Source organism: Diorhabda sublineata, chromosome 5 (genome assembly GCF_026230105.1).
Source record: "Diorhabda sublineata isolate icDioSubl1.1 chromosome 5, icDioSubl1.1, whole genome shotgun sequence".
Classification (NCBI taxonomy): domain Eukaryota; kingdom Metazoa; phylum Arthropoda; class Insecta; order Coleoptera; family Chrysomelidae; genus Diorhabda; species Diorhabda sublineata.
Genome location: NC_079478.1, coordinates 35,484,896 through 35,497,519, shown reverse-complemented (window position 1 = coordinate 35,497,519; position 12,624 = coordinate 35,484,896). Strand labels below are relative to the sequence as shown.

At 34.2% G+C, this 12,624-nt stretch overlaps 1 protein-coding gene across 1 annotated transcript in view; it reads right to left on the bottom strand.

The window, feature by feature from the left end:
* Positions 1–259: 259 nt before the first annotated feature.
* The window catches only part of LOC130443788 (protein bicaudal C), a 29,409-nt gene continuing 17,044 nt past the window's right edge, over positions 260–12,624 (bottom strand). Inside the window, exons 8-10 of the mRNA XM_056778621.1 lie at positions 11,292–11,473; positions 7,772–8,320; positions 260–3,108 (exon numbers count right to left, since the gene is read on the bottom strand). Of these exons, the coding sequence (XP_056634599.1) occupies positions 2,999–3,108; positions 7,772–8,320; positions 11,292–11,473 (841 nt within the window). The 3' untranslated portion in view covers positions 260–2,998. The remainder of the gene's footprint in view (positions 3,109–7,771; positions 8,321–11,291; positions 11,474–12,624) is intronic.

Sequence of the window (12,624 nt, the reverse complement as noted above, 5' to 3'; positions counted from 1 at the left end):
CATCAACCAAAGTCATTATCCAACGACTCCTTGAGATGGTAAATTACCTGGACACACAATACAAATGTGTATTTTGAGTTACCTAAATCAATAAAAATCATTTTGTCCAACTGTGGCCGTTTGGTCCGACTATGTCCGTTTTTGTCTAATTGTGGCCGTTTTAATCCAACTGCGACCGCTTTTGTCCAAGTTTTTTCAAGTTTTAAACATTTTTGGGTCATATAATTGAGTAGTGACAGAATAATAAAAATAACTGGGATGAAAATAGCAACAAATTTAATTCAATTCAATATGTAAATAATAATTCCTAAGTCTATGTATATTTTTTTTACAATTCGTTCGGTACTTAACTAATTCGACAAAAGTTTCAATTCATATATAATAAAAGAATTATTAATTTAATCATCGAATAAAGTGAAACCAACAAATTAAAACTTTTGTTTACAGATCATCATAATATGTATAAAATCTTAAAATTACATAATATTACTACGATTATACGAATTATTATTAATAAATAGAGAAAAATAATATTTATTATATTATGCCTAAAAAATATCACAATCATTTAACGTAAAAAAAATATAAATATATATAAAAAACGCTAGACAAACATTACTGTCAATAAACAAATCAGACAAACATTATTTATCTAAAACACTCAACGAATATGATGTTTCAATAAATAATTTGATGCTAAAATATAAAGATATCTCAAAAAAATTAACTTATGACGTCATTATATAGCTAGCTAAAGCGATTCGGTACCAAATCGAAATTGTAGAACCATTAACGGATACCGTTATCGAAATTAAGCATATAGTTTAATCACAGATATACTATACTTGTTTTTTTTATTTTTCTAGTACGAAAGTCCTACAAAAATATTTTGGGGCCGATTTGAAACTGTCAAATGACGTCTAATTATAACGGAAATACTGACAGTAAATATTTCTTCTTCGATATACACTAATTTAAAAGTTACACAATACGGATAATATTCATGATACATTGTTAACTTTTTATAAATAATTATTGTATATTTTGTTATGAAAAAATCGATATTAACGTTATTTTTAAAATATTTTTTTTATATCTAATTTATTCGCTTCGAGGAGCTGTATTTTAATACATCAGTTTAACATAATCGAAAAATGAAATTGTTGCTAATCAGTTTAATTACTTCAATTAATTCTTCAGAAAGATTCTTCTATTAAGAAAATTACTTGATATACACGGAAATTTGTTGCTAATTGACTACCAAAAATTGCTCTAAAAGTTTCCTCGTAATAGAATTTTCAGTAACAAATTGTTCATACTGAAAAAACAACGAAATTTTCAGCTATAAATTAGCAACAGTTTTTCCTATTTAAAACTATTCAAAATTAACTGTATTTGCAACTAATTAGCAAAAAATATGTGTCTAGTTGTCAAATTAATTTTAGAAAATTTGAAAAAAAATTCCTATTTTTTATAATGACAGAATCCATTAGCAACAAATTGTTTATACTGTGGCAACAACGAACAGCTACAGTTATCAACAAGTTTCCTTGTGCAAAACGATTGAATATTATTTTTTCTACCTTAATGTAGAATTGGTTTCAATATGAGGAATCAGCAACTAATTAGCAAGAAATTCCACATAATCTTAAAAGTAATTAATAAAATATGACTAGCTGGCATAATTAAATGTTGTAATTAAAAAAACAATTGTTATTTTGTATAATGACATAATTCATTAGCAACAAGTTGTTTATAATAAGAAAACAACGAAAGTTTCAGGTACCAATCAGCTACAAATTAGCAACAACTTTTCATATTTAGGACGATTCAAAATTATTGTATTTGAAACTTGTTTCTATTTTGTACAATGACAGAATTAGCAACAAACTATTTATACTGTGAAAACAATGGAATTTTTCAAGAAACTAATCAGCTGCAGATTAGCAACAAGATTCCTAGCTACACATTAGCAACAAGATTCCTTATACAGAGCGATTTAATATTATTTTTTCTACCTTAATGTGGAATTGGTTTTAATACGAGGAATCAGCAACTAATTAGCAATAAATTCCACATAATCTTAAAAGTAATTAGAAAAATATGACTAGTAGCTGGCATAATTAAATGTTGTAATTAAAAAAACAATTGTTGTTTTGTATAATGACATAATTCATTAGCAACAAGTTGTTTGTAATAAGAAAACAACGAAAGTTTCAGTTACCAATCAGCTACAAATTAGCAACAACTCTTCATATTTAGGACGATTCAAAATTATTGTATTTGAAACTTGTTTCTATTTAATATAATGACAAAAGCCATTAGCAACAAATTTTTTATACTGTGGTAACAAGCAACTAATCAGCTACAGCTCCTTTAATTTAAATTTAGTATTAATGTTAATCCAGCTACCAATTAGCAACAATTTCGTTGGGTTTCGACTTCATTTTAAATCACTAAATGATGTTGTAAAACATTTCGGTATTTTTCGATAGTAAGTCAACATTTAATTTAAATAACAAATAGCAATAAATATATAAATTCAAAAATTCATTATCACAAATATCAAGACATAAATAATTAATCGAATACTTAAATAGAGCTTAAATTTAAACATAAATTTATAAAAAAAAAATAAGTAAAGTCACCCTTTAAGGAAGTTTTACTTCGAAAAAATGAAAAAAAAAAACTGAAATCTAATATCTAGTAGACTGCAGTGACGGGGTGAATTAATCCTCGAACGTCTTGGTGATTTTCAGAACATTTTATTAATTATGCGAGGGGAAAATTCGAATCTAAAATTCATAACCTCACAAAATAAAATATTCACAAATTTTTATAAAAAAAAATTCAATTAAAATCGTTTGCAGTTTTTTTTTTCAAATTTTCGAAAACAATTTTTTTTTCAATTTCAAACAACGCCAAATTGTTTGTTATACCGATTTATGAAAATTTTTTTATTGCCTCATTCATAAATTTCCCTCAATTTTTTTTTGTGTTACCATTTAGGTTCGTTGGTTGTTGGGTAAGTATTCGAAGATTTCATAGGGGAATTTTTTCTTTCGGCACCTGGGGCGGCCAAAAATGTGTTGGACCTTTTGTTAAGCTCTAAAAATACATAATTCCATTTCAAAAATTATATATCATAAAATTTTAGTACATCCACCTGTTGTATACGATATAAACGAATCTCATATTAAACGTACAAACCCAGAGGCGGCTTTAGCACAATAGTTAACTCTAACTTTAACTGGGACAACGTGTATAATATCTAAATACCGAAAATTATTCTGCTAATGAATATTTCTTGTTGTTTACACGGTTTGACTCGCGTTTCGATAACCGAACTATCATCTTCATACATTAAAAGTAGTTCATTCACTTTCGAATCCTGAAGACGATAATTTGGTTATCGAAACGAGCTTTAAAGTACAATAGAAGATTTTTTTATGAACGCGTGGATGAGAATATGGACTGATAATAATTTAGAAGCTCCATATTTTTTTTTATTAAACCTGTGAATGGTAGAAGAATTTTCAGGAAACCTCTTTTGAATAATTTTTTTCAACCAATTCGAAACCGTAACCCCTCCTTACTTCCTGTGAATCCCAATAACGTTTTTTCTTTTTCCAATTAATCGAATGGACATAGAGCCACGATCAGCTGATTCCCCAGCATACAAAACCATTTTTGGAGTCTATTCAACTCCAGGGCATACAAAAAACCAAATCGGGAACAAAATTGTCACGTCATTAGCCGGAAATGTACTTGAAAGTACTGAAATATATCCTCCACAGTCCCAAGAGTACTCTCCAATTAATGGAATAAACGTGGAGAGCACTAACAGCTGATTCCCCAGCATCCAAAAACATCTTTGGAGTCTATTCAGCTCCAGAGCATACAAAAAACCAAATGGGGAACAAAATAAGTACCATTGTGACGTCATTAGCCTAAAATATGCTTTAAAGTACTGAAATATATCCTCCACAGTCCCAAGAGTACTCTCCAATTAATGGAATCAACGTGGAAAGCATTAACAGCTGATTCCCCAGCAACCAAAAGCATCTTTGGAGTCTATTCAGCTCCAGAGCATACAAAAAACCGAATGGGGAACAAAATAAGGTACCATTGTGACGTCATTAGCCGAAAATGTGCTTGAAAGTACTGAAATATATCCTCCACAGTCCCAAGAGTACTCTCCAATTAATGGAATAAACGTGGAGAGCACTAACCTAACCAAATATTTCCAAGATAACTCACAATTTCAATACCTAATCTTAACAAGACTTTGGTTTATACCCGGCTCGATGGACCAAACAGTGTCTCTATCAATTATTTCCATGAAGACTCACAATTACACAGCCTAATCTTGCAGGATTTTAGTTTATATCCGTCTCGAAGGACCAAACAGTGTCTCTATAAAATATTTCCAAGATAACTCACAATTTCAATACCTAATCTTAACAAAACTTTGGTTTATACCCGGCTCGATGGACCAAACAGTGTCTCTATCAATTATTTCCATGAAGACTTACAATTACGCAGCCTAATCTTGCAGGATTTTAGTTTATATCCGTCTCGAAGGACCAAAAAGTGTTTTAATCAAATATTTCCACGATAACTCACAATTTCAATACCTAATCTTAACAAGACTTTGGTTTATACCCGGCTCGACGGACCTAACAGCTGATTCCCCAGCAACCAAAAGCATCTTTGGAGTCTATTCAGCTCCAGAGCATACAAAAAACCGAATGGGGAACAAAATAAGGTACCATTGTGACGTCAATAGCCGAAAATGTGCTTGAAAGTACTGAAATATATCCTCCACAGTCCCAAGAGTACTCTCCAATTAATGGAATCAACGTGGAAAGCATTAACAGCTGATTCCCCAGCAACCAAAAGCATCTTTGGAGTCTATTCAGCTCCAGAGCATACAAAAAACCGAATGGGGAACAAAATAAGGTACCATTGTGACGTCATTAGCCGAAAATGTGCTTGAAAGTACTGAAATATATCCTCCACAGTCCCAAGAGTACTCTCCAATTAATGGAATCAACGTGGAAAGCATTAACAGCTGATTCCCCAGCAACCAAAAGCATCTTTGGAGTCTATTCAGCTCCAGAGCATACAAAAAACCGAATGGGGAACAAAATAAGGTACCATTGTGACGTCATTAGCCGAAAATATGCTTGAAAGTACTGAAATATATCCTCCACAGTCCCAAGAGTACTCTCCAATTAATGGAATCAACGTGGAAAGCATTAACAGCTGATTCCCCAGCAACCAAAAGCATCTTTGGAGTCTATTCAGCTCCAGAGCATACAAAAAACCGAATGGGGAACAAAATAAGGTACCATTGTGACGTCATTAGCCGAAAATGTGCTTGAAAGTACTGAAATATATCCTCCACAGTCCCAAGAGTACTCTCCAATTAATGGAATCAACGTGGAAAGCATTAACAGCTGATTCCCCAGCAACCAAAAGCATCTTTGGAGTCTATTCAGCTCCAGAGCATACAAAAAACCGAATGGGGAACAAAATAAGGTACCATTGTGACGTCATTAGCCGAAAATATGCTTGAAAGTACTGAAATATATCCTCCACAGTCCCAAGAGTACTCTCCAATTAATGGAATCAACGTGGAAAGCATTAACAGCTGATTCCCCAGCAACCAAAAGCATCTTTGGAGTCTATTCAGCTCCAGAGCATACAAAAAACCGAATGGGGAACAAAATAAGGTACCATTGTGACGTCATTAGCCGAAAATATGCTTGAAAGTACTGAAATATATCCTCCACAGTCCCAAGAGTACTCTCCAATTAATGGAATCAACGTGGAAAGCATTAACAGCTGATTCCCCAGCAACCAAAAGCATCTTTGGAGTCTATTCAGCTCCAGAGCATACAAAAAACCGAATGGGGAACAAAATAAGGTACCATTGTGACGTCATTAGCCGAAAATATGCTTGAAAGTACTGAAATATATCCTCCACAGTCCCAAGAGTACTCTCCAATTAATGGAATCAACGTGGAAAGCATTAACAGCTGATTCCCCAGCAACCAAAAGCATCTTTGGAGTCTATTCAGCTCCAGAGCATACAAAAAACCGAATGGGGAACAAAATAAGGTACCATTGTGACGTCATTAGCCGAAAATATGCTTGAAAGTACTGAAATATATCCTCCACAGTCCCAAGAGTACTCTCCAATTAATGGAATCAACGTGGAAAGCATTAACAGCTGATTCCCCAGCAACCAAAAGCATCTTTGGAGTCTATTCAGCTCCAGAGCATACAAAAAACCGAATGGGGAACAAAATAAGGTACCATTGTGACGTCATTAGCCGAAAATATGCTTGAAAGTACTGAAATATATCCTCCACTGTCCCAAAAGTACTCTCCAATTAATGGAATCAACGTGGAGAGCACTAACAGCTGATTCCCCAGCAACCAAAAGCATCTTTGGAGTCTATTCAGCTCCAGAGCATACAAAAAACCGCATGGGGAACAAAATAAGGTACCATTGTGACGTCATTAGCCGAAAATGTGCTTGAAAGTACTGAAATATATCCTCCACAGTCCCAAAAGTACTCTCCAATTAATGGGATCAATGTGGAGAGCACTAACAGCTGATTCCCCAGCATCCAAAAGCATCTTTGGAGTCTATTCAGCTCCAGAGCATACAAAAAACCGAATGGGGAACAAAATAAGGTACCATTGTGACGTCAATAGCCGAAAATGTGCTTGAAAGTACTGAAATATATCCTCCACAGTCCCAAAAGTACTCTCCAATTAATGGGATCAATGTGGAGAGCACTAACAGCTGATTCCCCAGCATCCAAAAGCATCTTTGGAGTCTATTCATCTCCAGAGCATACAAAAAACCAAATGGGGAACAAAATTGTGACGTCATTAGCCGAAAATATGCTTGAAAGTAGTGAAATGTATCCACCGCCGCCTCGGAAAGAACAAATTTTTTTCAACTAATTGTTTCATTACGTAAGTACCAACCAACAGGCCTTATGTGACAATTTTTTTTTCAGAATTCCTGTTTAAATAGAAGAAAACTCGTATTTGATAACTTACACCCCCCAGCAACCCCTAATGCAGCATTTTTTATCGGATATTTGATATAGATCACATCGAATTTCTGACTTCCAAGTGCTGTTTTTATAAATGTATTTCCCCCTCCCCCTCCGAGGTTCGATTTGTGGACCAAATAGTCTTTAACTGGATATCTATTGACCGTAGGATATCGTAGAGCTTGCTAAGGATAATTTCGACTTGTAGTACCACCGATGGTCGAATAGAATGTTCTACATCTTGCCCAAAGGTTAGGTTAGAACCACAAGTAGGACCTTCGACTCTATATGTATGAAAAAAATTGAAGGAATCGAAATCCTAGTAATGATAAGACCAGTTTTATAGTCTTAGAGCCTTTTGACGCGACATATCCCCTTGGATGATCAAAATATGAAATAACTTTGATCTAAAATGATATTTGAACCATAATACATACATACTTTGTCCTCATCCGAACTAACAATTTTATTTTCGTAGCTTTTATTGCTCGAGGGTGTATACTTCAAGTAGTAAACAATTTTTTGGGTGTCCTTATCAATTACTTCCACGAAAACTCACAATTTCACTACTTAATATTACAGTACTTTGGTTTATACCCGGCTCGAAGGACCAAACAGTGTCCTCATCAATTATATCCACGAAAACTGACAACTGACATGAAATGACAGAATTTTTGTAAAAAGAAACTTACCAGTTATGGCCAGCATGATTCTTCTTCTAGCCCCGAAGGGGGTGATGCCTATTTCAACAAGGTCTTCGTCAATCAAAGTTGCAAATATCGTCAAATCGATTTCGTGGGCCGTAAATACCCCGATGTATCTCTCGAGTCCCAAAGACGTCAACATCGTCGCTAAATCGGGCCAATCGGAGCTGACTAATTTATTCAAAACGTGACTTGAAGTTTGATCCAATATATTGCTGGTATTAAATGAAGTGGCGTTGCAGTTGTAACCGTCGTTGTTGCGTTTGGGGGGCGTACACCATACGTCGTCTTCTTTTTTATGTTTTAAAGTATCGGAAAACGGCGTAGGGCTCGTATGGCTTATGTAATATCCTGACCAAGAGTTGTTCGGTTGTCTGGACGCGCCGGCTACGTTTTTGTTCTGCATCAATTTGAATCCCAACATTCGTTTATTTTCTAAATCGCTCGGTACCAGATTGTTCTTATCTTGTCTTTTATCCACCGAAGTGCCGTGATAACCGGGAGAAAAATTCATTTCTGACAGGACTGATGACAGATCTTCAAGAAAAAGAAGTAAATCAACAAAAAATGCTTTTTTTGAGTGTCTTTATCAATTATTTCTAAGAAAACTCACAATTTCAATACCTAATCTTAACAAAACTTTGGTTTATACCCGACTCGAAGGACCAAACAGTGTTTTAATAAAATATTTCAACGAAAACACAATTACACAACCTAATCTTATAGAATTTTAGTTTGTATCCGTCTCGAAGGACCAAAAAGTGTTTTAATCAAATATTTCCACGATAACTCACAATTTCAATACCTAATCTTACAAGAGTTTTGTTTATACTCGTCCCGAAGGACCAAAAAGTGTCTTGATTAAATATTGCCACGATAACTCACCATTTCAATATCTAATCTTAACAAAACATTGGTTTATACCCGGCTCGAAGGACCAAACAGTGTCTCTATCAAATATTTCCACGATAACTCATAATTTCAATACCTAATCTTAACAAGACTTTGGTTTATACCCGGCTCGACGGACCAAACAGTGTCTCTATCAATTATTTCCATGAAGACTCACAATTACACAGCCTAATCTTGCAGGATTTTAGTTTATATCCGTCTCGAAGGACCAAAAAGTGTTTTAATCAAATATTTCCACGATAACTCACAATTTCAATACCTAATCTTAACAAGACTTTGGTTTATACCCGGCTCGACGGACCAAACAGTGTCTCTATCAATTATTTCCATGAAGACTCACAATTACACAGCCTAATCTTGCAGGATTTTAGTTTATATCCGTCTCGAAGGACCAAACAGTGTCTCTATAAAATATTTCCAAGATAACTCACAATTTCAATACCTAATCTTAACAAAACTTTGGTTTATACCCGGCTCGATGGACCAAACAGTGTCTCTATCAATTATTTCCATGAAGACTTACAATTACGCAGCCTAATCTTGCAGGATTTTAGTTTATATCCGTCTCGAAGGACCAAAAAGTGTTTTAATCAAATATTTCCACGATAACTCACAATTTCAATACCTAATCTTAACAAGACTTTGGTTTATACCCGGCTCGACGGACCAAACAGTGTCTCTATCAATTATTTCCATGAAGACTCACAATTACACAGCCTAATCTTGCAGGATTTTAGTTTATATCCGTCTCGAAGGACCAAAAAGTGTTTTAATCAAATATTTCCAAGATAACTCACAATTTCAATACCTAATCTTAACAAGACTTTGGTTTATACCCGGCTCGACGGACCAAACAGTGTCTCTATCAATTATTTCCATGAAGACTCACAATTACACAGCCTAATCTTGCAGGATTTTAGTTTATATCCGTCTCGAAGGACCAAAAAGTGTTTTAATCAAATATTTCCACGATAACTCACAATTTCAATACCTAATCTTAACAAGACTTTGGTTTATACCCGGCTCGACGGACCAAACAGTGTCTCTATCAATTATTTCCATGAAGACTCACAATTACACAGCCTAATCTTGCAGGATTTTAGTTTATATCCGTCTCGAAGGACCAAACAGTGTCTCTATCAAATATTTCCAAGATAACTCACAATTTCAATACCTAATCTTAACAAGACTTTGGTTTATACCCGGCTCGATGGACCAAACAGTGTCTCTATCAATTATTTCCATGAAGACTCACAATTACACAGCCTAATCTTGCAGGATTTTAGTTTATATCCGTCTCGAAGGACCAAACAGTGTCTCTATAAAATATTTCCAAGATAACTCACAATTTCAATACCTAATCTTAACAAAACTTTGGTTTATACCCGGCTCGATGGACCAAACAGTGTCTCTATCAATTATTTCCATGAAGACTTACAATTACGCAGCCTAATCTTGCAGGATTTTAGTTTATATCCGTCTCGAAGGACCAAAAAGTGTTTTAATCAAATATTTCCACGATAACTCACAATTTCAATACCTAATCTTAACAAGACTTTGGTTTATACCCGGCTCGACGGACCAAACAGTGTCTCTATCAATTATTTCCATGAAGACTCACAATTACACAGCCTAATCTTGCAGGATTTTAGTTTATATCCGTCTCGAAGGACCAAAAAGTGTTTTAATCAAATATTTCCAAGATAACTCACAATTTCAATACCTAATCTTAACAAGACTTTGGTTTATACCCGGCTCGACGGACCAAACAGTGTCTCTATCAATTATTTCCATGAAGACTCACAATTACACAGCCTAATCTTGCAGGATTTTAGTTTATATCCGTCTCGAAGGACCAAAAAGTGTTTTAATCAAATATTTCCACGATAACTCACAATTTCAATACCTAATCTTAACAAGACTTTGGTTTATACCCGGCTCGACGGACCAAACAGTGTCTCTATCAATTATTTCCATGAAGACTCACAATTACACAGCCTAATCTTGCAGGATTTTAGTTTATATCCGTCTCGAAGGACCAAACAGTGTCTCTATCAAATATTTCCAAGATAACTCACAATTTCAATACCTAATCTTAACAAGACTTTGGTTTATACCCGGCTCGATGGACCAAACAGTGTCTCTATCAATTATTTCCATGAAGACTCACAATTACACAGCCTAATCTTGCAGAATTTTAGTTTATATCCGTCTCGAAGGACCAAAAAATGTTTTAATCAAATATTTCCACGATAACTCACAATTTCAATACCTAATCTTACAAGACTTTGGTTTATACCCGGCTCGAAGGACCAAACAGTATCTCTATCAATTATTTCCATGAAGACTCACAATTACACAGCCTAATCTTGCAGGATTTTAGTTTATATCCGTCTCGAAGGACCAAAAAGTGTTTTAATCAAATATGTCCAAGATAACTCACAATTTCAATACCTAATCTTAACAAAACTTTGGTTTATACCCGGCTCGAAGGACCAAACAGTGTCTCTATCAATTAGTTCCAAGTTTCCTTCCGCCGCGTTGATTAAAAAAAATGTATCTAAGGGAAAAGTGTCATTATTTCCAACATACTTACCAGTTCTTTGACTTTGTGCATCTCCGAATTGTTTTTGGGATGTGGGCGTGGAATTTCTCGGACTAGAACCCGTAGAAAGAGACGAATTATTACTCGAAATAGTAGAGTAACCGTTAATATCGTTAGATTGCTCATGCGCGTAAGTTTTCGATGTAAACTGCGTCTGATTCATCGAATGATACCTGAAACGATTGCATCCAAACTAAAAAAGTATTTCTTTCGTTTTATTCAAACAATATATCGTTTACGATACTTTTTTACGTAATTTAAATAGTAGATACGCGATTCCTGTAAGGTCCATTCAGTCATTGCTATTAAATCAGGACGTACCAACCTATAAAATGGCGTTCACAGAAATCTGACTAAAATATTTGAATGTTTTTATATATATCGATGATGTAGCTGATTAATTTCTTGTTTAGTTTGTTATACTAAACTAATTTATGGTATAAAATGTTTCGTGGCGATTATAACTAAACGAAAAAATTGTTTTTAAGGTTTTTAAAAAACATGGAGGCTTAAACAAATTGTAGTATTGTTGCTAAAATTAATTTTTTATCACAATTCATATGGAATAATTTAGTTAAATTTAATTTTATTAACTGATATCGTATTGTTAGGTTATTTTATGTGTAATAAAGTGAAAAAAGAAATAAATCGAATCAATTTCATCAACTACAGAATTGAAAATGTATATTGGAAATTTTTATAAGTAATTTAAGACTATGGTAACGATATACAAGTGGGATTTTAGGTCGTTCAGGTGCGTGGGACACCTTTCCATGGAACTGACTGACGGTACTTACATCAGTTATTGGCCCCAAGAAGACAAACAATTAATCAAACCGGGAAAATGTAGAAAAATCAACGAACGTAAGGTACCGGATATGAATAACCTGAACGCGACATCGTTAAAGAAACCAGTGAAATTTAGCAGGAATTACCAAGACGACATCGAAGCGGAATATAATCTACCAGCAGATGTTATATTGAAAATACCGAGTCAGTGCGTCGACGAAAACCGTATAAAAAAATGGTGGTACGGTTTCGTTGAAGATAATAAGTTGAATAAATACAATTTGATACAAAAAAATTGCGCGACCATAATTAAATACGGTCTGATAGAGGGTGGGTTCAGGAAATCGATTATGTTCGTTATAGATACACCTTCTTCTGTTATAGAATGGATTGAGGACAATTTAAGTGAGTATCCGATACTAAATTTCGGAACTTACAAATCGATCGATGTAAGTTAAATTAAAACCAAAATATAATCAACATTAGGACTCGAATTAGTAGAATCGCCCAAACTATCGACTTAAGTGACTTTGTG